At 40.0% G+C, this 25517-nt stretch overlaps 2 protein-coding genes and 1 pseudogene across 2 annotated transcripts in view; all 3 read right to left on the reverse strand.

Moving 5' to 3' along the window:
* The window catches only part of LOC133632068 (zinc finger protein ZFP2-like), a 25599-nt pseudogene extending 16928 nt beyond the window's left edge, over positions 1-8671 (reverse strand).
* Positions 1-20914, reverse strand: part of LOC133632482 (gastrula zinc finger protein XlCGF57.1-like) — a 104383-nt gene extending 83469 nt beyond the window's left edge. Inside the window, exon 1 of the mRNA XM_062024919.1 lies at positions 20636-20914. Coding sequence (XP_061880903.1) covers positions 20636-20738 — 103 coding nt within the window. The 5' untranslated portion in view covers positions 20739-20914. The remainder of the gene's footprint in view (positions 1-20635) is intronic.
* The window catches only part of LOC133632559 (gastrula zinc finger protein XlCGF71.1-like), a 40354-nt gene continuing 21525 nt past the window's right edge, over positions 6689-25517 (reverse strand). The window contains exon 2 of the mRNA XM_062025031.1: positions 6689-12784. Coding sequence (XP_061881015.1) covers positions 11736-12467 — 732 coding nt within the window. The 5' untranslated portion in view covers positions 12468-12784 and the 3' untranslated portion in view covers positions 6689-11735. The remainder of the gene's footprint in view (positions 12785-25517) is intronic.

A 25517-nucleotide genomic window follows, 5' to 3' on the forward strand; every position in this document is an offset into this window, starting at 1 on the left:
ATTCTGTAGACAGGTTGGCACGACTTAATATTCACTTTTGTCCCACTGGCACAGAATAGAAGAGAAATTAAATGAGCGTACATTCTTGACAGACATACAATATAGGTCAAAGGTCAGAAATTCTACTACATACCCTCCTTCCAGGGTCCTAAGACCCTGGACCAAAACAATTTCTGACGTAGACCACTAACTTAAATCTCTACCACAGATAGAGGCAAAAACTTCAATGTTTTTATACGAGGCAAAAATTCCGTCTATGACCCTCCTTCAGACCGATCGCTGTTACCAGCCTGCAGTAAAACCATCTCACAGAACTAGTGGCCTAATTAGTGGCCTACCCTTTGATTTAGTAAAGGAATAACAAATACTTTGATCATGAACATAATTAGATGAATGTATATAGACTTATGACTGTAAGACATTTGCAAAAATATTTTTTCCGGCATTTGCAATGAATGTAGTTACCAATATTGTTAATTACCAATTGATTTTGAACACACAACTGAATTTCGTATGAGTCCATGTTCGATTAGTGCTCGTATAGATGGCTCGGTGGTGCCTCGGGCTGGTGGCCTGCCGACACCTCGTTGGGCTTTTGGCTGCCTTGGTGAAGAAAGAGATCCACTCAAACAGTCTGTCTCTGTCACCAAGAGGGGTGTGGCCCAGTCCATTTGGCAGACTGTGCAGTGGCATGTCCGTGCTGGCCGAAATTGGGGAAAAGCTGAGAAAAAGTATGGGGCGTTGGGGCTTTGGTCCAGACCCTTGGCTTGCTTAAAGGCCTCCTTGCCGCTTCGGCACTCCCGACACCTCCTTCCACAGCTGCTGGAGTCCCGACGGACACATTGGCTGGCAACCTTAGTCGTTCTCGTCATCGCTGGCAAGGTGTTGTCTCTCCTCTCGGTTCCTTCCAGTCAGGTATCGGGTGTTGGTCCTGGATTGGCTTTGACCGTGCCCCTCTTAGCGAGTGCAAGGGAATCTGGGGTGGCTGCTTTCATCCTCAAATCTGCACAGAGGAACTGGCACACAAATTCTACATTTTGCAAACATACCATTTTGGTCTCATGGTTTTTCCGCCTTTCAAGGAATCTGCTGGTCCTGGGACTGAGGATAATAGCCTGCTTCCTTAAGATGGGTGCTGTTGTTTGACCTACTCTTTTTGGGGAAACCATGTCGGGATATTAGATAATTCACAAAACATTTAATTACTGAATTGGCATTCTCCTTTGAGGTTGGGGTTGCTTCCGCCAACCACTGCACTTGTCAATCTAAATCATTACGTACCATTATCCTTGATCCTTGATTATTGATCATATCGATTAAATAAAACCTCAACACGCTCAAACTTGACCCAATCCAACCTCACCTCCCCCCTCTGTCCCTGAATCAGGGACAGTGTTAGTCGTAGTAATAGTAATAGTAGTAGTAGTAGTAGTGGTAGTAGTAGTAGTTTCAGAACCATCCAAGAAAAAGAAAAGGCAGCTGATAGTCAAGTGCAGCAAGAACAGAGGCGGAGGACAGGTCATGTTTGAGGTCAATGTTCGCTTTTGCAATAGTACTTTGATATTTTACAACACCTAGTGAATTATTGTGGCCACAATAATTCACTAAATAGTTGTATTTAATTTAGTCTATCTATGATGGGACAAGGCAGCACGGTGGAAGAGGGGTTAGTGTGTCTGCCTCACAATACGAAGGTCCTGAGTAGTCGTGAGTTCAATCCCGGGCTCGGGATCTTTCTGTGTGGAGTTTGCATGTCCTCCCCGTGACTGCGTGGGTTCCCTCCGGGTACTCCGGCTTCCTCCCACCTCCAAAGACATGCACCTGGGGATAGGTTGATTGGCAACACTAAATTGGCCCTAGTGTGTGAATGTGAGTGTGAATGTTGTCTGTCTATCTGTGTTGGCCCTGTGATGAGGTGGCGACTTGTCCAGGGTGTACCCCGCCTTCCGCCCGATTGTAGCTGAGATAGGCTCCAGCGCCCCCCGCGACCCCGAAGGGAATAAGCGGTAGAAAATGGATGGATGGATGGATGATGGGACAATGCACAGAAACATTAAGTTCAGAAACAGATATGTTCTGTACCAGATTATATCTAAATAGCTACTTTCCATCTGCAGTCCCTGGCTACCTAAATTAAAGAGATCCAAAAATCAAGCAATAAAATTATGACACTAATTAATCATAATAAATATATACATTCATAATAATCAATAATTACTCAAAATATAATCATACTGTAGCATGTAATCAAATTTCGGAAAGTCATAAAATGCCCCTTCATGGACATATTCTTAATATATCAGAACCATCCACACCTTATTTACATCATCACACAAAGACAATACATGCTCTTGTTCACATCTGTCATCATTCGTAACAACAACCAAGATTTTAAAAGCCATACCTCACAATTTACAACAAAAATGCTCTCATGGATAAATATAATACACATTAAATTGATGTGTCAACATAATGCCCCTCTTAGTGACCGTGTGAGCAGCCTTGATTGCTCCAAAGCCACTTTTTAACTTCAAATTTTATATTCCTTTGGATATAACGGGGAGAAGGCTAATTGGTCTATACTTGTCGATGTCTTGTTTATTTCCTGCTTCATGGATTTAATTATAGTAGCATTTTCTTGACGTGGTAGGGAAAGTGTTTTCCGTTATTGATTTATTTATCAATTGTTGTTATACGAGCAATAATACAATCCTTATACGTTTTTAGGAAGATAGTGTCCAACCCGTATATATATATCTAGATCGTGAGTCTGATAATGCAGCAAAGATTTTGTTTAACTTTGTTTCATTTGTTAATTCTAAAATTAGTCCATCCTGAATAAATGACAATTATTTGCACTGATTTTGAGGGACTTTTTATTCAGGGTTTGTACAGACTAGATGAAATGTTCATTAAAATTATTACTTATGTCCTGACTGTCTGCAATAGTAGCGCCATTTAATATCAATTAAATTTGATTGATATTTAATGTTATAGTGTTGTCTCTTGTTTGCTCTCTTCCCGTAAGTTTGTACATGGTTTTCCATAACTGTTCTAATGTTCCCTTTTACAGCTTTGATTAATTCTTGAATGAAAGTCAGCCTTAGACTTCCGCATAAACAATGTAACTTTGTTCCTCAAAACTTTTAAAATCATACGATCTGTATTTAGACCTGTTATACTTCCTCTTATGAGAGCTGAGTCCCGATGTCTTATTAGAATCCAAATTGTTTTATTAATCCAATGGTATTTTTATTTTAGCATTCTTCTTTCTGGTTTTGTATTAGTGTATTTACAGATGTTCTCTTTGATTTTTGTCATCCAATTGTAATTCTAGTAGGGCTGATTATCCGTTGTATCATGTAGAAGCCGTTTATAATATCCTTAAGTTTCTTTCTACGTGTTTTATTTAACCAGTCCAGATTAACGTCCCCCATGATGTTACTTCTTTCATACTGTGCTGTTTGAGGATGTCTGAAAATGAATCGAGAAAAATGTCTTTAGCTGTGGTCGGTCGGTATACTACAATTACCTTGAAATACATTTCTGAGGAAAATGTGATTTTAATTTCAACATACTCAAATTGATCTACTTTTAATGTTTTCCCTTTCATAAATCATAATTCCTCCCCCCTTTGTCACTCGATCTGTTTTTTCTGTAATCTTGTACCCCGGGACATTAATTAGAACAAAAGGTGTTGTGGGTTTAAACCATGTCTCCGGTAGACAAGGTAACCCAGATTAGAGTCTGACAGTAACTGCTGGATTTGTTCAGTATGTTTCTTGTTGTGGAAAGTTTAATGATGCGGACACATTTGTTACTGAATACTTTCTACAGACTTCTGTCTCTAATCGACTTTGTGTATGTAATAAGCAACTAAAATTATTTGATATGATTAAATTTTGTTATTTTAGCTCAGCTGTTGTGTAGCTGTTAGCTCCTTGTAGCCTACAGCAGGAATGTCCAAATTGCAGCCAATAGCTATGATTTTAACAGACAACCAAAATAATTAAAATGTGGTATTTGCGTATCCGTCCAATCAGCGGCAGCTACGCCCTGTTTTAATCATTTGACCTAAATATTTAGTTTCGTAGGCAGGACAGAGGACAAGGGAACAATGTGGGACAGCAATTGTCCATTTAATACCATGCTAATTGTTGTAAGGATAGTTCACATGAGCGGCCATACCTTGAGTCCCACCATATATGAGTCAAAAGGCTCCTATTATGAGTCTTCTAATTGGTGATCATACACTTTGGCGGTTTGGGTGGCAGGGCACACGGACGCAACTCAGTCAGCCAGTGCTAGGACAGTTGGAGCAGTCCCCGTCCTCCATTCGTTCCTGGGAGGCGTCCCCAGTAGTTGTCAGCTGATGTCGTGCTGTCAGGCAACATCAGGAAGTTCCTTCTGTGCGGTATTGAATTGTCAGGGCACAGTTCGTAAGCAGGTGTGTGCAGGTTGACCACAAAGGAATGCTTCAAAGATTGTGTTGAACATTGTCCGTTGACACTTATGTCCAGCAGGGGTCTGTTTGTATCCTGCTGTTCGTCCTGCGGTGGGCGTCCTCTGTCACACCTGTATTTTTTGTGAGTATGTTCTGGCTACAACTTTGGAGCTTGTCTTGTTCAGAGAAGTTGGCAGTCCCCCGGCTGCATAACAGTTTCCACCCTAGCTTGACCTAGGACAACCGCGACTACCACCCAAGTCCGTCTGTATGGTTTTACGTTTTGTTGAGGTTTTTTCCCTCCAGAATTTGGAACTCAAAACATGTACACCCATTGTTTTCATATCCTCTCGGTTAGTTCAGTTTTGCATATCACGTTTTAAAATCACAGTCTTAACTATCCCATTAAATGTTAATCAATAACCCTAATTCAAAGATTATAAGTACTACTTCATGTGTATTTAAGTACCCTTTTAATTCACTTAAAGATTATCTATAAGTTAATTTAAACTATCATTTGTCTATCAGTAGGTTTGAGCAAGCTGTCATGCTTGCACTCTGACCTCCCGCTGTGCGTGATTTTCTCCAAAACAAAAGAATGTTTTTATTCACGTTTCTCCTTATCTTTCAGCTAAATCTTTTAATCTTTTAACTTTTAACGTCTGCACTGTGTTTATTTTTATTGTCTGCATTTTAATTTTGCTTTTATTTTCTTTCATTTCACTTTGTTGTCTGTGAAGCACTTTGAGTCTGCCCTGTGCATGAAAAGCGCCACACAAACAAAGCTGCCCCGCCTTGCTTTGCCTTTCTCCGTCTGGTTATCCAACCTAGTCACAACAAACACACAAGGCCATGCTCTAAACGCCAGGCCGAATCACACTTCTCCTCTTTTTAACACTTTACATATCGGCTCTTATTCTAATTATTAATGTAGGCTGTTATTTGTAATTATTATTCAACACTATTCACAGCAAACGGTTGTAAAGTTATAGTTATTCGCATTATACTATCAAAATCTATAGCTAACTGAAAGCTGTTGAGATTTGGTTTGCCTCCTTCATTTATTCTGTTATGCCATTATCTTCTTTTAGCTCACACCCAGAAGTATGATGTACTGCAATGTCTAAATAAAAATAAATTACTCCAAATTAAAATGTCAGACTACACTTTAAAGTTACCCGACTTAAACTTACTTTTATTAAATTAATTTCCAAACTCACCTCCACCACAGCAGACATCTTCCTCAATCCTATCCCAATACTCCCATAAATTAGAAAGGTGTTTCACAATAGTGGTTAAGTAGTTGTTTTGAGTAATAGATCTCAATATGGGGAAATTAATAAGACTACATTTGCCCCAGTGTGTGACTGTTGTATGTCTATCTATCTGTGTTGGCCCTGTGATGAGGTGGCGACCTGTCCAGGGTGCAAAGTCAAATTGTGAAACAAAAATTAAAGTTAAATCAAGTGGAAATTGACAGAGTATATGAACTACATTCTTGAGAATAGTAATTGATCATTAATATGTTGGAAGCCGCATATTGAACATATTGAAGAAAAATATCCAAATCCATTTCCATTCGGTATAAAGTAAAACACATGCTGAATAAGAAATGTCTGCACATGTTATATTATTCATTTATTTTTCCATATGTAATATTGTTTTGAAGTTTGGGGAAATGTTTATAGAAGAAATATAGACCCAATACTTAAACTTAAAAGATTAATTTCAATAATACACAAAGCATTATTACTATGATCCTACCAATCCATTTTTTATAAGTTATAATGTGTTAAATGTTCAGATAATCTATTTTTAAAACAATGGCAATTATGTTTCGAGTAAAGAACAACAGCCTTCCAGTTTGTATTCTTAGCTTATTTACATTATGAGGAGAAACCTATCATTTACGGGGGATATTGATTTTTGAAATAGGTCAAGTCAAATAAAAATAAAAACACAAATGTATTTCAGTTTTAGGAGTTAAATGATGTACCATCCTCAGTGATGAGCTGAACACATGTAGTTTTTTGTTATGGTTTAAGAGACCCTTGAAAAGTAAAGTTTTTTGAACATTATAAAATATAGTAACAAATACTTTCATCTTTTATCGTTGATGTTCCAGGTAATTTAATGTTCAGTGAATGTATAGGATAATCTTTGGCTTCCGCCTATTCCTTTTAAGGTAATTCTTTTTTCTTTTTTTTTTCTTTCTGTGTGTAAATGTGTATGAATGTTAATATGTCTAATCTGTACTGTTAAACTGCTCACACAAATTTGTTGATTATAATACCAAAATAAACTTATTTAATATATTCATTCCTTATAGTTTTATTCCATTTTGCATGTAATTATTCTTATTGATTTCTTCCCATTTCACTCAAACAACTAAACAAACAACTAAACAAACTTGTAGCTAACCACAATCAACAGCATACCATTTACGAATACCTTCATTTGTCACTTTCTCATCTTTTCTTCACTTTTGTTTTCCTTTACAAACAACATCCTGTATCCATCTCTTCCTTACACTTCACACAATGTTTCTATGTTCTGTTCTCCTAGAAACCATTCACGTAACGTAAGGTTATAAACATCCTTTTCCCATATTTTCTCAAACCATCCTCTTCACCCTCAATCTTCCTTCACCTGCTCTCTCTTCCTCTCTCTCTCCTTCTCTCACAATACAAACACAATAATCCAAAATAATCAGTCTTATAAAATAATTTTAGCTTTAGATATGATTTAGGGCAGTGGTTTTCAACCTTTTTTCTCAGTAAAATAAAGAAATAAAATACAGCATAATGTCATCAATTTCTGATTTATTAAATTGTATAACAGTGCACCATATTGCTCATTTGTTGTGGTCTTACTTGACTTATTTGGACAACAACAAAAACATATAAGAATAACTAAAACGTTTTAAAAATTAAACAAGTGATTAAATTATGATAAAGATTTCTATACATATAATCAATCATCAACCTTCTTTGGATATTGTAATAGTGATCCATCTGGACTCGTGAACTTAATTCCAAATATTTATTTTGTTGAAGTGTTATTCTATAAATATATTTATAAGGGATTTTTGAATGGTTGCTATTTTTAGAATATTTAAAAATCTTACGTACCCCTTGGCATACCTTCAAGTACCCCCTTTTTGTCCGGGCGGAAACACCATACCCTCCTTTGAGAACTACTGATTTAGACTATAAGAATCCTTTGTCCCACACGCCATTAAACTGTACAACTCCTCTCTGGGGTCTAGGATGACAGGGAATGCAAAACAATGACAGTGCAATACTTTTTTATAACATGGTCGCTAATGACTAGTTTCTCTTGTTATATTATTATTTTACTGTTATATTTTTATCCTCATTGTAATATTTTTCTATTTTGTTTCCATTTATACCCCCATTAGTTATGTTTATGGAACAAATACGGACCCTATAATTATTATTGTAAACTTAAAAGCAAATCATTAGAATACTACACAAAGCGTGCTACTCTGAACATACCCATCCATTATTTATAAGTTATTATGTGTTAAAATTTCGTCTGACCACGGGGAAATCTGCAGTTTCTGCGCATGTGACCACTCCTTCCACAGTTGTAGCATCTCATTCTTTCCCCCCTGCAATTCTCTGTCCTTTGTCCTGTCATTCCTCTTCCTCTTCCCATCATTGGACCTCCTCTCCAGCTCTGTGGCTGCATATATATTACCTGGGGGGCAGATATTGGTGCAGGTACTGGAGCAAATGGTGTTGGATCCGCTGGTGACATACCTGCCCGCACCTTTCTCTTTCCCCCAGTCAGCTGATGTTGTGTCAGTCTTCTCACAGCTTCCTCATCAGCCTGCTCTTGTTGTAGGCTTGTGGTTCTTGTGGCCAGCAGGTGTGTTGATCCTTCCAGCACTGTTGTGGTGGCAGGTGGTCCCTGTGTCACTAATCTGATTTCACCATTTACTTGTCCTCGTTCTTCTACAACTTCATCACCACCAGGGAGTGTAGATGCTGCAATTCTTGGATGAGCCTCCAACTGGTACTGATGCTTGAGTATGGCTCTACCCACGCTTGTGTTAAAAGTCCCGTCCACTGACCAGGGTGACAGACAACTTTGTGTCCGCTTGTTCCATGTCTGTGAATCTCTTCTTATTTCATCAGCTACCAGTTGTTTCAGTTTACTGAGGACGCGAACCGCTGACCAACCCTGCGACTCAGACTCCATGATTTACACTGGTGTACCTATAGCCGTTGACAATATTTTGATTTTAAAATCAGTTATACTGATAAAAAAAACAAAAAAACAGATTCTAATTTTTAAATTTCCTTTTATTGTGATTATTCTAAAAATTAAAATTCAATATATTTAAATAACTAATTTATCTTTATCCTATTTAAATTCAATATTATTAATTTATGTGTTGTATAACTACTAATTCAACGCTACAATGTTTTCTAATCTATAATGTGCGTGCGTGTGTGTTTTTGTTTCAACTCCACCCAGTCACTGTATGGATCAGCAGAGCATCAAGGCTGTGCCAAAAAAGTATACTAAACATATAAATGAATGATGAATTAAACAATGTTTCAATGTCCCACAATCCGTATGTATTTATTGATGTTTAAACGTGTAATTTTCCATATATCTATTATTTTACTGGACTTAGCAAGCACCTACTACCAGCACACTCTACAGACCGAGAACAGCTGTTCAACCACACTTAGTAATGCCAAGCTAGATGCTAACTTAGCCTTACTATGCCTCAGTAAGCAAATTTTTCTAACCTAGCCCAATGCTATGCTAACTCAATGCTAACCTAGCTCAATGCTATGCTAGCTCAATGCTAACCTAGCTCAATGCTAACCTAGCTCAATGCTATCCTAACAGTGTCACTCCTCTTCGAACCACGTCTCGTGCAGCTGTCACTTACACAGCCTCGTCACAATGACACACTCTTATCTCAAAATGTCTCCCAGCTGAGCCTTCTTTTTCTTTTATATGCGTCATACACGCACACACACACAGACAATTCGCCAGAGAGCGAGAGCCTCAGAGGGGCCTTTTTCCGTACTCAAAATCTCAGTGCCTTCTTACAACTATAATATCGCACAGTCTCAATCACCTGCACAGTTAAAAACAAATTCAAATGACTGGAATTCGCTCGCAGCGCCAAAGGGGGGGGGGGGGGGGGGTACTGGGCTTCCCTGCTTAGGTTGCTGCCCCCGCGATCCAACCTCCGAGAGCGGAATAAGATAATTAAATGGATAGATCATTCACTCATATGTTTTCTGTACATAAAATTTGTCTACTTTCTCACAAGCACACACATTTTGGACAATTTCCCAGCTTTTGCAGATCAGCGGGGGTGCGAAAAAAGCGTGAGGGAACTCTCACAAAAGCGTGAGGGAGGGAGGTGAGGAGGAGAGGAGGAGGGGGGTATGCTTGCCTTTCAGAAGAGGGGAATAACACAGATAAAACCTGTACTACACAAAAGTTATTAAATTACGCATATATCTAAATGTACCAACATAAACTGACTCACTCAATACCCACACATTTCAGCATTCATCATTATACACACACAATAATAAATTACAATACCACCCCAAGGTCCGGACAATTATAAACAACTAATGCACGCGTGCTTTTGTGGAATCGGCCGTCTCATTAACACAAAACCAGGTCCCGTCATTACTCATACAACGACGATTAACCCATTCAGCGGAGCAACACCTGCGCTCCCTCCCTGACCAACACGGAAAAACCTGGCCTAACGCCCAGTAGGATCACTAGGAATCACCCAACAATCCTACAGACTCGTGTCTGGTCAGTCCATATAGTTTCACCAAGTTTCACCAAAGCTCTACCATATGCAGCCCGATCTCTACCTGTCTATTTGCAGCAAATTTCCAAATTCGTCGTGACAACTATCCGCTCAGTTGATCTCCTTTACCAGAGTCAATGAACGGTCACCTATAAGAGGCTTTTCCCACCGCTGCAGTTTCCACATAGACAGATATGTCGCACCTTCATAGACGTCATCAATTTATATGGGCCAAATGTCACACCAGTTAGCAAATCTTGCCTATAATTTAGCTGTATCCAACTCTGACTAATCTGATGCACTTGCAGAAAAGAGCCTCCTTTTCCGACAACGAAAAAGGAGGAAGAGGTTAAGAAATGTATTCGTCTCACATAGTCTATGCTTCAAAACACTCCAAACCGCCAAAATTCTATTAACAATCCCCTTATAGCTAAAAACAAGAAATCACAAGTTTTCAACAAACACACAGACAAATGATCACATATAAAACAACTCAAGCCAACCAACACATGCCCCAGTCTAGGTTGTTTTTGGAGATCCTGCTAGGCCTATCTTTTATGAAAAAAAATTCAGTTTTCGTCTTACCGATCCCGTTTCTCTTCAGACAGATAACTTTTACACAATAAGCAAAATAGCTATTACCTTTTATTAAATGCGCGCGTGCAACCGTTGTCTGCCTGAGAGAGAAGCCGGGAGCAGATGTTGACTTGCAGAGTTCTGGACCATCCTAGTTCGTGACGCCAATTTGTGTGGTGGAAAGTCCAAGTTGTAAATGAGAACCAAAGTAGATTTAACACAAGAGTTTTATTTTACTCATAATCAAATGGTACAATGGTTGGGTTGAGTTGTCGAGCACACAGAAAGTTTTCCCCCGGGCGCGCCCGACAGCATGGAAAAATGGCTACCAAAACACTCCCTTCGTTTGACTTTATCCCTTTCTTATCTCTCTTGTTAGTGCGTCAATGTCTTTTTGTTTTCCCTATCTGTTCCATAACAACTCGAATCCTTTAGACAGTCAACACATTCTGTAGACAGGTTGGCACGACTTAATATTCACTTTTGTCCCACTGGCACAGAATAGAAGAGAAATTAAATGAGCGTACATTCTTGACAGACATGCAATATAGGTCAAAGGTTAGAAATTCTGCTACAATACATCTCAACTTTGCAGTGAAAAAGGGTGTAGTGCAGGTTTTTGAGCGTGCACAAACTTGACACATGAGGCCCCAGGTCCCTGGACTGAAGAAGGAGTAACCAAGCACTTGAAGCATCATCTATCTTACTGTTCAGGAATTTTTCAGATACAGAGAAGACATGGGGTCATGAGTAGATAAGATTATGCTTCAAGTAATCCAAGTTTGTATGAATACCTCAGATATTTGTGAAAGAAGCAGTGAGGAGGTCCTGGGTAGGGTGGATGTCACCACATATGAGCAACATACCACAAACTAAACAGCTGATTGGTTATTTTCCCTTGTGTGTTTTTACGTGTTTTACTGCGTCTGCATTACGTGGGAACCTTTTACAGCACACTGAACAACTAAATGATTTTTCTCCAGTGTGTGTTCTCATGTGTCGAGTCAATTGGCTATTTTTAGAAAAGCTTTTGCCACAAACTGAACACTTATATGGTTTTTCACCTGTGTGTGTTGTCATGTGTTTAGTCAAATTGCTCTTACCCGAAAAGCTTTTGCAACAAACTGTACAACTAAATGGTCTTTCACCTGTGTGCGTTTTCATGTGTTCAGTCAAATTGCTCTTACCAGAAAAGCTTTTGCCACAAACTGTACAACTAAATGGTTTTTCACCTGTGTGCGTTTTCATGTGTTCAGTCAAATTGCTCTTACCAAAAAAACTTTTGCCACAAACTGAACAACTAAACGGTTTTTCACCTGTGTGTGTTCTCATGTGTTGAGTCACATGGCTATTTTGAGAAAAACTTTTGCCACAAACTGAACAATTAAATGGTTTTTCACCTGTGTGTGTTCTCATGTGTTGAGTCAAAATGCTATTTCGAGAAAAGCTTTTGTCACAAACTGAACAATTAAATGTTTTTTCACCTGTGTGTGTTCTCATGTGTCGAGTCAAACTGCTCTTTTTAGTAAAACTTTCAGCACAAACTGAGCACCTCAAACATGTTTTACCTCTCTTTTTTGTAGAGCATTCAGTGTGTTTGTTGTCAGTGTGAGTCCTCATATCATCTTCACAGTCTTTATCGCTGCTCAAAGGTTCTTCAACCTCATCTTCAGCCTCACTATCTGATAGTGGAGCTAAGAGGTTGTCTACTTGTGGTTTCTCTCCATCATCTTCAGTCTTCACAGAGAGAATACTCAGTGGAAACTTGGTGTAATCAGCTTCCTCTCGTCCTAGAAGACACTCTCCCTCCTGAGTGATGCAGAGTTCCTCCTCTTCCTTTTTAATGCAGGGTGGTTGTGGAGTCTCCTGCTTCAAAGTGGAGCTCCCCCCTAACTGAGGGGAAACTTCTTCTGGATTACAGATCAGCTGCTGGACGTCTGCAAGACACAAACAACAAAATCACACTTTCTTCTATGTACTGTATGTGTGTGTAGTAGGGTTGTACAGTATACTGCTACTAATAAAGTATTGTGGTACTAATCAATTGAAATCGGTACTATAGCTGGGTTCTATTAACACAGATACGACTGTATATACGACGGACACTGCCCTCCAAAATAGTTTCTCTCTCTTTGATGAAATAACATTGTAGCAATTGTTAAAGTGTGTAAATGGGACAAAACAAACAACATGTTTACTTGACCCAATTCCTGGGAAACTTATCAAGGAGCTTTTTGTATTATTAGGTCCATCAGTGTTAAATATTATAAACTTATCACTTTCCTCTGGCACTGTTCCCCTAGCATTCAAAAAAGCGGTTATTCATCCTCTACTCAAAAGACCTAACCTCGATCCTGACCTCATGGTAAACTACCACCTTCCGTTTATCTCGAAAATCCTCGAAAAAATTGTCGCACAGCAGCTAAATGAAAACTTAGCGTCTAACAATCTCTGTGAACCTTTTCAGTCCGGTTTCAGGGCAAATCACTCTACGGAGACAGCCCTCGCAAAAATGACTAATGATCTATTGCTAACGATGGATTCTGATGAGTCATCTATGTTGCTGCTTCTTGATCTTAGCGCCGCTTTCGATACTGTTGATCATAATATTTTATTAGAGCGTATTAAAACGCGTATTGGGATGACAGACTTAGCCTTGTCTTGGTTTAACTCTTATCTTACTGACAGGATGCAGTGTGTCTCCCATAACAATGTGACCTCGGACTATGTTAAGGTAACATGCGGAGTTCCCGAGGGTTCGGTTCTTGGCCCTGCACTCTTTAGTATTTACATGCTGCCGCTAGGTGACATCATACGCAAATACGGTGTTAGCTTCCACTGTTATGCTGATGACACTCAACTCTACATGCCCCTAAAGCTGACCAACACGGCGGATTGTAGTCAGCTGGAGGCGTGTCTTAATGAAATTAAACAATGGATGTCCGCTAACTTTTTGCAACTCGACGCTAAGAAAACGGAAATGCTGATTATCGGTCCTGCTCAACACCGACATCTATTTAATAATACCACCTTAACATTTGACAACCAAACAATTAAACAAGGCGACTCGGTAAAGAATCTGGGTATTATCTTCGACCCAACTCTCTCGTTTGAGTCACACATTAAGAGTGTTACTAAAACGGCCTTCTTTCATCTCTGTAATATCGCTAAAATTCATCCCATTTTGTCCACAAGCGATGCTGAGATCATTATCCATGCGTTCGTTACATCTCGTCTCGATTACTGTAACGTTTTATTTTCGGGCCTCCCTATGTCTAGCATTAAAAGATCACAGATGGTACAAAATGCGGCTGCTAGACTTTTGACAAAAACAAGAAAGTTTGATCATATTACGCCTATACTGGCCCACTTGCACTGGCTTCCTGTGCACCTAAGATGCGACTTTAAGGTTTTACTACTTACGTATAAAATACTACACGGTCAAGCTCCTGCCTATCTTGCCGATTGTATTGTACCATATGTCCCGGCAAGAAATCTGCGTTCAAAGAACTCCGGCTTATTAGTGATTCCCAGAGCCCAAAAAAAGTCTGCGGGCTATAGAGCGTTTTCTAATCGGGCTCCAATACTATGGAATGCCCTCCCGGTAAAAGTTAGAGATGCTACCTCAGTAGAAGCATTTAAGTCTCATCTTAAAACTCTTAAAAGGTGCACACACACATACACTACTCTCAGAACAGCTGCTTTAAAACACGCCTTGCCAAATGTGGTGATTAGTATTACCACCTTTGCTTCAGACTTAGGTCAACATTTAAATAATAAGCATTCAGATCTGCACAAGGAGTTTAAATAGTGACTGTTATGTCATACTGGGGAAGGAGACGGCACGACAACAGGATATCAAGCTCAACAGGTTTATTGCGTGCTTGATGAGTGAATGGGGTGTGTATGCTACTATGTGTTTGCATGAGAAACTATGTGTGTGAATTTAACCATATGAATACCGTAAGGTTTGTTGAGGTGCGTGTTGAATAAAAAGTGTCCAAGTCCAAAGGGAATGATCCAAGAGGGGGATCCAAGAGCTCCAGGGTTGGCCTGATAGAATTCCTTAAGAAGTTCGGGGTCAGCAAGGTATGAAGCAGGAACCCAAGACCTGTCCTCAGGTCCATAACTCTCCCAATCTACCAAATAAACTAACCCCCTCCCCTGTCGACGGACCCCGAGGATCTCTTTGACTCTCCAAACAGGATCACCAGTGTCCAAAATTCTAGGAGGGGGAGGGATGTGGTCGGGGGGGGTATTTGAGAACTAGCAACCGGCTTTATCTGGGAAACATGGACTACAGGGTGTCTTTTAACTGAAGGAGGCAAAGCTAACCTGACTGCAACAGGGTTGATGATAGTCTCAATAGTAAAGGGTCCTAAAAAACGGGGTGCGAGTTTACGGGATGGTACCTGAAGGTGAAGGTCTTTGGAACGTAGCAGTACTTGTTGGCCAGGAGAGTAAACGGGGGCCGGAATGCGTCGCCGGTTGGCACTGTTGCACATTTTTTCCGAAGATTTCAGTAGAGAAGCACGGGCTGCCTTCCATACCTGATGGCACTTCTTGATATGCTTGTGAGATGAAGACACAGATGCTTCAATGTCCTGTTGGGGAAACATAGGGGGTTGGTAACCAAGGAAGCACTCAAATGGTGATAATCCCGTAGCTGAACTCTTCATGGAGTTATAAGCAAATTCGACCCATGGCAGAAACTTGCTCCAGGAGGATGGTTGTCGGGCGGAAATGCAGGGCAACATGGTCTCCACACTCTGGTTAGCTCTTTCAGCCTGACCATTACTCTGCGGATGATAACCAGAAGTGAGACGACCGTGGCCCCAATTCCCTTGCAGATTCTGCCTGCCACACTCTGGATGTGAACTGGTGACCACGGTCCGAGACAATGTCCACCGGGATGCCATGTTGTTTAACAATACGAGTGGTAAGAAGGTCAGCAGTTTCAGAGGAAGATGGGAATTTAGGAAGGGGAACAAAATGTGCGGCTTTAGAAAATCGGTCAATGAAGGTGAGTATGGTGGTATTACCTTGGGATGGGGGAAAACCAGTAATGAAATCCATAGATATGTGAGACCATGGGCGACTGGGGACGGGAAGAGGACACAGCAGTCCTGCCGGCGGTCTGTGGGATGGTTTATTTCGTGCACAAGTACTGCATGCGGCGATAAATTCACGGGTATCCTTAGCCATGGATGGCCACCAAAACCGCCGGCGGATGAAGGAAAGAGTGCGTTGAAATCCCGAATGACAGGAGAAGACACTGGAATGCCCCCACTCCAAAACTTGAGGACGAAGTTCCCGATGAACAAATAATCTGTTGGGACGTCCGCCACCTGGTCCCGGTCACTCTTTCAAGGAGTCTTGGACAAGACCCTCCACTTTCCAAATGACCATGCCGATAATCCTGGAGGGTGGAAGGATGGTTTCTTCTGGGGTCTTGTCGGTGCTTTCTTCCGAGAACTGGCGAGAGAGTGCATCAGCTTTAGTATTACAGGATCCTGGTCTGAAAGAGAGAACAAATTGAAGTGACCAAAAAACGGAGACCAACGGGCCTGCCGATCATTGAGTCTCTTGGCTGATCGGACATGAAGAAGATTTCAGTGATCAGTGAGAACCTGAAATTGATGTTTAGCACCTTCCAACCAATGTCTCCACTCCCTTAATGCCTCGTAGACAGCAAATAACTCCCGGTTACCAGCATCATAATTACGCTCAGCAGGGGATAAACGTCTAGAAAAAAATGCACAAGGGTGGATCTTGCTGTCCTGTTTGGAGCGTTGCGAAAGGACTGCCCCAACTCCTGAATCAGATGCATCAATCTCAACAATGAAGGGGCAGTCTTGATCCGGATAAACAAGGATGGGTGCAGAGACGAAGCTCCTCTTCAGGCACCAAAATGCCATACCTGCTTCACGGTTCCACTGAAAAGGTCTGTTGGTTGAAGTAAGTGCATGAAGGGTTGCGGCCAACTTACGGAAATCCTTGATAAATCATCTGTAAAATCCAGCGAATCCCAGAAAACTACGTAATGCGGCACGAGTAGAGGGTTGAGGCCATTCCACCACCGCCGTCACCTTTTTGGGGTCAACCTTGATGTGTCCCTTTTCAATGACAAAACCGAGAAACTCAACTGACGAGGAAAGAAACTCACATTTTTCAGCCTTGACAAATAGACGGTTCTCCAGTAATCGTTGAAGAACGAGACGGACGTGGTGCTGGTGTTCCTGAGGGTCTTTGGAAAAAAATTAGTATGTCATCCAGGTAGACCACCACAAATCCATCAATCATATCCCTAAGAATGTCATTGACAAGGGCCTGAAAAACAGCGGGAGCATTAGACCGACCAAAAGGCATAACTTTATATTCAAAATGACACAGGTGAGTATTAAATGCTGTCTTCCACTTGTCTCCCTCCCTGATGCGGACCAGATGATACGCATTGCGAAGATCTAACTTGGAGAAGATGGTGGCAGGGGTGAGAGGTTCAAAGGATGAATTAAGCAGGGGTAGAGGATACTTGTTCTTAATGGTGATACCGTTCAGTTGACGGTAGTCGATGCAGGGACTGTGTGACCCATTCTTCTTGCACAATGAAAAATCCAGCGGCGACAGGTGACTTAGATGGTCTGATGATTCCAGAAGCAAGGGACTCAGAGATGTAATCCTTCATAGCTTGTTTTTCAGGGAGAGACAAGTTATACAATCGACTGCTAGGGAGAGCTGCATTAGGGATGAGGTCGATAGTGCAGTCGTAAGGTCTGTGAGGTGGAAGAGACAAGGCTTGTTCCTTACTAAATACGGTGGCTAAATCGTGGTAAACTTTGGGGACTCTGGAGAGGTCCACCGGTGGTGACGCTGGTCTAGGGCTTTCAGAATGAACTATGGCAGATTTGAGACAATGAACATGGCAGTGATTACTCCAAGCCAGAATCTTGCCGGTAGACCAGGAGATGTGGGGATCATGTTGAATGAGCCAAGATCGGCCTAGGACGAGAGGGGCTACTGGGGCGTCCAAAACCCAGAAGCTGATGGTCTCTGTGTGGTTGCCAGAAAGAGTAAGGGACAATGGTTTAGTACGGTATTTGATAGGGCCCAAAGGGTGACCATCTAGAGCCTGGGCAGAGACAAAAAATGTTAAAGGTATTAATGGAATAAACTTTTCTTGGGCGTACCTTAAAGGCCTACTGAAATGAAATGTTTTTATTTAAACGGGGATAGCAGATCCATTCTATGTGTCATACTTGATAATTTTGCGATATTGCCATATTTTTGCTGAAAGGATTTAGTAGAGAACATCGACGATAAAGTTCGCAACTTTTGGTCGCTGATAAAAAAAGCCTGTACCGGAAGTAGCGTGACATCACAGGTTTAAGGGCTCCTCACATTTCCCCATTGTTTACAATGCAGCGAGAGCGATTCGGACCGAGAAAGCGATGATTACCCCATTAATTTGAGCGAGGATGAAAGATTTGTGGATGAGGAACGTGAGAGTGAAGGACTAGAGTGTAGTGCAGGACGTATCTTTTTTCGCTCTGACCGTAACTTAGGTACAAGGGTTCATTGGATTCCACACTTTCTCCTTTTTCTATTGTGGATCACGGATTTGTATTTTAAACCACCTCGGATACTATATCCTCTTGAAAATGAGAGTCGAGAACGCGAAATGGACAGTCACAGTGACTTTTATCTCCACGACAATACATCGGCGAAGCTCTTTAGCTATGGAGCTGACGTGATAGCACATCGGGCTTAAATGCAGATAGAAACAAAATAAATAAACCCCTGACTGGAAGGATAGACAGAAAATCAACAATACTATTAAACCATGGACATGTAAATACACGGTTAATGCTTTCCAGGCTGGCGAAGCTTAACAATGCTGTTGCTAACGACGCCATTGAAGCTAACTTAGCAACGGGACCTCGACAGGACTATGCTAAAAACATTAGCTATCCACCTACGCCCGTGCTCACCTGCGTTCCAGCGATCGACGGAGCGACAATCATAGATGCGGTCGGCGGCCCGGAGACGGAGGAAGTCAAGGTGAGATCGGCGGCTAGCGCGCCTGCTATCCATCTCAAAGTCCTCCTGGTTGTGTTGCTGTAGTCCGCCGCTAATACACCGATCCCACCTACAGCTTTCTTCTTTGCAGTCTTCATTGTTCATTAAACAAATTGCAAAAGATTCACCAACACAGATGTCCAGAATACTGTGGAATTTTGAGATGAAAACAGAGCTTTTTTGTATTGGATTCAATGGTGTACCAATATTTCCGGTTCAACGATTGACGTCACGTGCATACGTCATCATATATAGACGTTTTCAACCGGAAGTTTAGCTGGAAATTTAAAATTGCACTTTATAAGTTAACCCGGCCGTATTGGCATGTGTTGCAATGTTAAGATTTCATCATTGATATATAAACTATCAGACTGCGTGGTCGGTAGTAGTGGGTTTCTGTAGGCCTTAAAGGAATATATATAAATAAACTTTGATTGATTGAACACTTATATGGTTTTTCATCTGTGTGTGTTCTCATGTATTGAGTCAAAGAGCTTTTTTGAGAAAAGCTTTTGCCACAAACTGAGCAACTCGAACATTTTTACCTTCACAGTCTTTATCAGTGCTCAAAGGTTCTTCAACCTCGCCTTCGTCTTGTGGTTTCTCTTCATCATCTTCAGTCTTCACAGAGAGAATACTCAGTGGAAACTTGGTGTAATCAGCTTCCTCTCGTCCTAGAAGACACTCTCCCTCCTGAGTGATGCAGAGTTCCTCCTCTTCCTTTTTAATGCAGGGTGGTTGTGGAGTCTCCTGCTTCAAAGTGGAGCTCCCCCCTAACTGAGGGGAAACTTCTTCTGGATTACCGATCAGCTGCTGGACGTCTACAAGACACAAACAACAAAAACACTTTCTTATATACCGTATGTGTGTGTAGTAGGGTTGTTCGGTATCACTACGGGTTCAAAAAGAAGCGAGGCTAACGCCACGCTACTGGGAACTGTAGTTAAGCTACATAGCGTCGCTACTTGTTGTGCACTACTGCCCATCACTGATTCTAACTCGTAAATAAACGCAAGCAAAAGTCAGCTAACAATGCAGGTAATGGGGATGCACTCTATTTCACCTATAAAAAACATAATAAACATCCAAAAGCTTCCAGCAACTTTTTATATACACACTGTAAGTATATATGTAATGTAATAACAGGCACATTCATAAGAACATGTAATATTTACGTATTTTCATCATTTTTTAAAATCATTTTAAGCAAATGGTGGCACTTTATTTTCACAAACGCATCACAACGTTCGCTATTTCCTTCAACACCACCACCAACTATTACTAATGAAGGCAGACTTCATGAGTGCCATCAAAGAATACTTTTGGGACAAATTATGATCCAGAACCTTATATTTTTGAGCCTGAAAATAAGGAGGATGAGCTACAAGTTTTAGAAGCTGAGTAATAAGCAGATCAAGCAATTAGCACTATTGCTGAGTGCTAAACAAAAATACAAACTATAAACCATCCAATGTCGATTAATATCACTTTTTATTTCAATTAAGGCAGTTTTTCTGATGCAGGATACTACTGCGGTAACTTTTAACAGACATTTCCGCCATTTTTAATCGAGGTAACATTTCCGCCATTTTTAATCGAGGTAAAAATGCTAACAGGTTCTTTGTTTACATTGTTCAACAAAGTCGGCTAATTTCTATTTTTAGGGCTTGGAATTCAAATAGCTTTCAAATGAGGGAACGCAACACACTCACCTTCATCTTCGCTTTTCAGATTGTTCTCCGTTGGTGGCGCTGATTCTCTTTCATGTTCTCTTTTAGCGGACGTCGCCATCTTAGCATAGCAGTAGTCGTCCATCTTCTATCACGTCTTCAATCTTCACTTCAGATAACACACCATCGCTTCACACTCAAAGTCCGTTTGGTGGGCTTAAGAAAAGGTGAATAGTTGAGGTATTTGATGCTATTTTTGAATCTATAAGATCGTAAATGTGAAACTTCTCCGGAAAGCCACGCTTAGTCCGCCATCTTGGACTTTCCGCTTTTCCACTGTTCCATGTGTTTGCGCATGCGCCAGAAGTGTGCAACTTCCGATCGACAACTGCACTTTAAAAAATAAAATAACTTTTAAATAACTAGCGGCCCTTTTCATCTTTTCTTACATTTCTGGCTCATAATTGAAGTGCTACTTATCGCAAAAACATTTTTGATATCAAAATACTTTGGAGATAGAAATTAAACAACAGTCTACAATGTTGTATTCTGTCTTTTAGTGGGTTCAAGCAAACGGCAAGTTGTTTGACAAAGTAAGTGTTGTGAAAGTGTGAAACTCACACTACCCCAGTATACATTTTCAACATTATAGCATTTCACCCTTTTGACGTTTTTTCCTCTTGACTTTTATCAATAATATCCTCATTGAACGACTTGTAGTCGACCTCGGACCAACTGCACTCAGTGAGGAAACAAACACGCTCACATAAATATTGCTCTTATTGCAAGCATAGACAGCAGAACACTTCTATTTTCACTTTTGTACACTGACTTTAGTTATCTGCTGCACTGACAAGATGCCTGCTCGGTGCGTGTTGGCGACTGTAGCCAAACTGCTGTGTCAAAACTGCCGTGTGACGTCACCACTGACCTTTTTCTTGTACACCAACCCGGGAACATGAAAACAAAATAATGGGCTCTGTTGGCCACTTACTTAATAAACATACAGGACAAAGTGCGTCCTGATTCTTTGATTCTATTTTAAACTTGATGTGTGCCGATGATAAGAAAGTTTGTCGCTGCATTACTGACTAATAACCTCAGTTTTATCTGAAGTTCCATCGAGGTTTGTTTTGAAGCGAAAGTGGGCGCAGAGCACATCCCTCTACCACTGGTGTGTGACGTCATCGCTGCCTGTGCAATAGCAGTAAAGATCGGCCTTTCTGTTTCCATCATCATTTATGTATGATTGTAATGACTTTGTTTGATATTAGGACTAGCAGTAAAACTTTATATTCTGTAAAAAAAAAGGCTTTTATTTCCAGCGCCGCCTCCCAGAATGCTTTGCATGGGGACGTGCGTCTGACGTCACGTATTCAGAAAATTCGAAATGGCTGCACGCGGGAGGTGAGGCCCGAGCGAAGAAAAGTGGAAAAGAGTGTTATTCGTCAAAAAACCCACACATCGACGGTCATTTTTTCGCCGTGCTATTGTAAAATTGTCTTTTATCTGTGTTTTGTTTTGGGTGCTCCACTAACCACGTTAAACCCAGATTCCGAACTAACAAATTCTCTTTCTATGCCACATCAATGTGGAATGCACTCCCAACAGGTATAAAAGAAAGGGCATCTCTATCCTCCTTCAAAACCGCAATAAAAGTTCACCTCCAGGCAGCTACAACCCTAAACTAACACCCTCCCCGGATTGCTAATAATCAAATGTAAACAATCAAATGCAGATACTTTTTCTTTTTCTTATGCCTTCTGATCTCTCTCTCTCTCTCTCTCTCTCTCTCTCTCTCTCTCTCTCTCTCTCTCTCTCTCTCTCTCTCTCTCTCTCTCTCTCTCTCTCTCTCTCTCTCTCTCTCTATGTCCACTACTTGATGTCCATACCCCCCCATACCCCCCCTCCACACCCCTGATTGTAAATAATGTAAATAATTCAATGTGATTATCTTGTGTGATGACTGTATTATGATGATAGTATATATGATAGTATATATCTGTATCATGAATCACTTTAAGTGGACCCCGACTTAAACAAGTTGAAAAACTTATTCGGGTGTTACCATTTAGTGGTCAATTGTACGGAATATGTACTTCACTGTGCAACCTACTAATAAAAGTCTCAATCAATCAATCAATCAATTGTGAAGCCGGTGAGTAACGTTCAATACAGTTAACTTAGGCTATCTTTTGTTAGACGCTGTGAATGTGTGTAGGTTACATGCTACGACATTCCACATATTTCCAACTGGTTGAAACGAAAGCGTATTACTTTATTGTCAGTGTTGTTTAGGCCCAGGTCGCTATTACTTCGTTATAACAACGTAACGTTAACAGAGTGGAAACAGCCGTTCTTTGCTATTAATATGAGTGTGTATTATTTATTTCTTTGTTCTTTAGTGGAGCTCGAGATGCTGTTTACTGTGGACTAGCTGTGTGTGACGCCATGTTGTTTTTGTTTCCATTACAAAAAAAAAGGTATGTCTATGTGTTTTTTGGCATAGTTAATTGTAGAAAAAAATATAAAATGAGGTGATGTGAGTGGGAAAAATTGCTGCACATATTAAGGATCCTTTTTCTTGATCTATATTTTTGTTATTTGCTGATGTATATATTTTATATGCTGTTTTTTATTTAATTAATTTATTAGAGACTATTTTATGCTTTATTTACCTTTTTTTATTATTATTATTTTATTTACTATTATTATTATTATTTCCACATGTAAGCATAAATAATTGATCATATTAGTATATTGTTTGATTGCTTTGCTTAATGCATTCCATAATTTAATTCCACATACTGATATACTGAATGTCTTAAGTGTTGTACGTGCGTACAAATGTTTTAAATTACATTTCTCTCTAAGATGATTTTTCTCCTCTTTTTTTGAGAAGAATTGTTGTATATTCTTGGGTAGCAGGTTATAGTTTGCTTTGTTTATAATTTTAGCTGTTTGCAAATTCACTATGTCGTGGAATTTCAGTATCTTTGATTCAATAAATAAAGGATTTGTGTGTTCTCTATATCCAACATTATATATTATTCTAACTGATCTTTTTTGTAACACCGTTAATGAATGAAGTGTACTTTTGTAATTATTTCCCTATATTTCTACACAATAACTCAGATATGTAACACTAGTGAACAGTAGAGAATATGAAGTGATTTTTTGTCTAGAACATGTTTTGCTTTATTCATTATTGACGTGTTTCTTGCTACTTTATGTTGTATATTTTTTACTTGAGATTTCCAGTTCAATTTATCATCAATCATTATACCTAGACATTTGGTTTCATTTACTCTTTCAATTTCTATTCCGTCTATTTGTGTTTGACTTTCTCTTCTACTGTTACCAAATAGCATTATTTTAGTTTTACTGAGATTCAAAGATAGTCTGTTTTTGTCAAACCATCTTTTTAATTTGTTAATTTCTTCTGTTATTATTTGTATTATCTTCTGTGTGTTCTCTCCTGAACAAAACGCTGTTGTATCATCCGCAAATAATACTAACTTTAAATCTTATGTAACTTTACAAATGTCATTTATCTAGACATTGAATAATTTAGGTCCTATATTGATCCCTGAGGTACACCACAGGATATATTTAGCGATGTAGACGAAACCACCACATTAATATTAAAGATATGGTTAACATTCTTAGTGCTGAAGATATTCCCCTCTCCTTGTATCCCTTCTCCCAGCTCCACCGTCTCGCCGAGTGCCAGCAAGAGTCATGAGTACTTGTCAACTCGACTCCTCAACTGGAGATAACTTTCTAGGTAAAGACTGATCTCCAAAATAATATCTCAGCATCCAGTAACCATGGTTAACAGATCACAACCATTTAATACCAATTTATCTCCCTTAGCACCTCACCATGGGGAAGGATGTATTCATATGCCTTCACCAGCACCTGCATTAAACATGCAGAGAGTTACACAAGGTAGGGACTGATCTCTGTATACACTACACCCATAATTTCAAACCCTACTTTACGATTGAGCTGAAGTTCTGACTATTATGACCTGTACTTTTACCTTTCTTATAGTTCTTACCACCTTGGGGCACCATTCAGGTAAAATCTCAGCTCATCTTACTTGCTTATTTGTATACACTAACACCTGTGCATGCTTTTGTCCACGTTGTTCCTTTGACGATGAATAAATACCCCTTTTCTTTCTTTCTACATTAAGGGTGCCTTTTCATCTGATTAAATTTATAATGAACAGGGACATTGCGGTTGTCCCAAGTGGATGGTATGATGATAGGATGGTTTTCTGGCCCAGCTATAAAAACACCGACAAAATTGAAAGGGCAGCTTTAAATGAGGAGCAGCATGAGCCAAACTGGCCAAGATTTGACGTTTCTGTTGTCCGAACTTGTGGTATGCAAATTCATAATCTTCTTGTTTAAAAACAACGTCATAGTTGCTTCTCTTTATGCTTGGAATAACCTATTGTGTCTATGTTCTGACCAGGTCTCTTGTAAGAGAGAGACCTGATTAATCATCATCAATAATAATAATATTCTGTTCAGCTCTACAGCTAATTTGAAACTCATGTTCATTTTAACATATTCAATTTTAGACAACTACAAAGACGCATTAAAAATAATGCAACAATATGGAAAGGGCTGCGACACCTCAGACCTGCAATCTGAGGCAGAGAACGAGGAGCTGCCAGAAAAAAGGAACAGGAAGGCAGTGTAAGTGTGTTCCGTCTTGTTTTTGTCATGTTTCTACAGTAATAGGAAGGTTATTTCCGGTAGCATTCAAAAATAGACCAGAGATGCTTGTACTATATGTATATTTGGCAATTTTGGTATTGCAATAATCCTAATGATATGGTTACCCAACAGCCATCGTCTCGGGGATTCAGATGATAGCGAAGAAGACCCGGGAAATAGTGACCTCACAT

This window comes from Entelurus aequoreus, linkage group LG17, assembly GCF_033978785.1.
Source record: "Entelurus aequoreus isolate RoL-2023_Sb linkage group LG17, RoL_Eaeq_v1.1, whole genome shotgun sequence".
NCBI lineage: Eukaryota > Metazoa > Chordata > Actinopteri > Syngnathiformes > Syngnathidae > Entelurus > Entelurus aequoreus.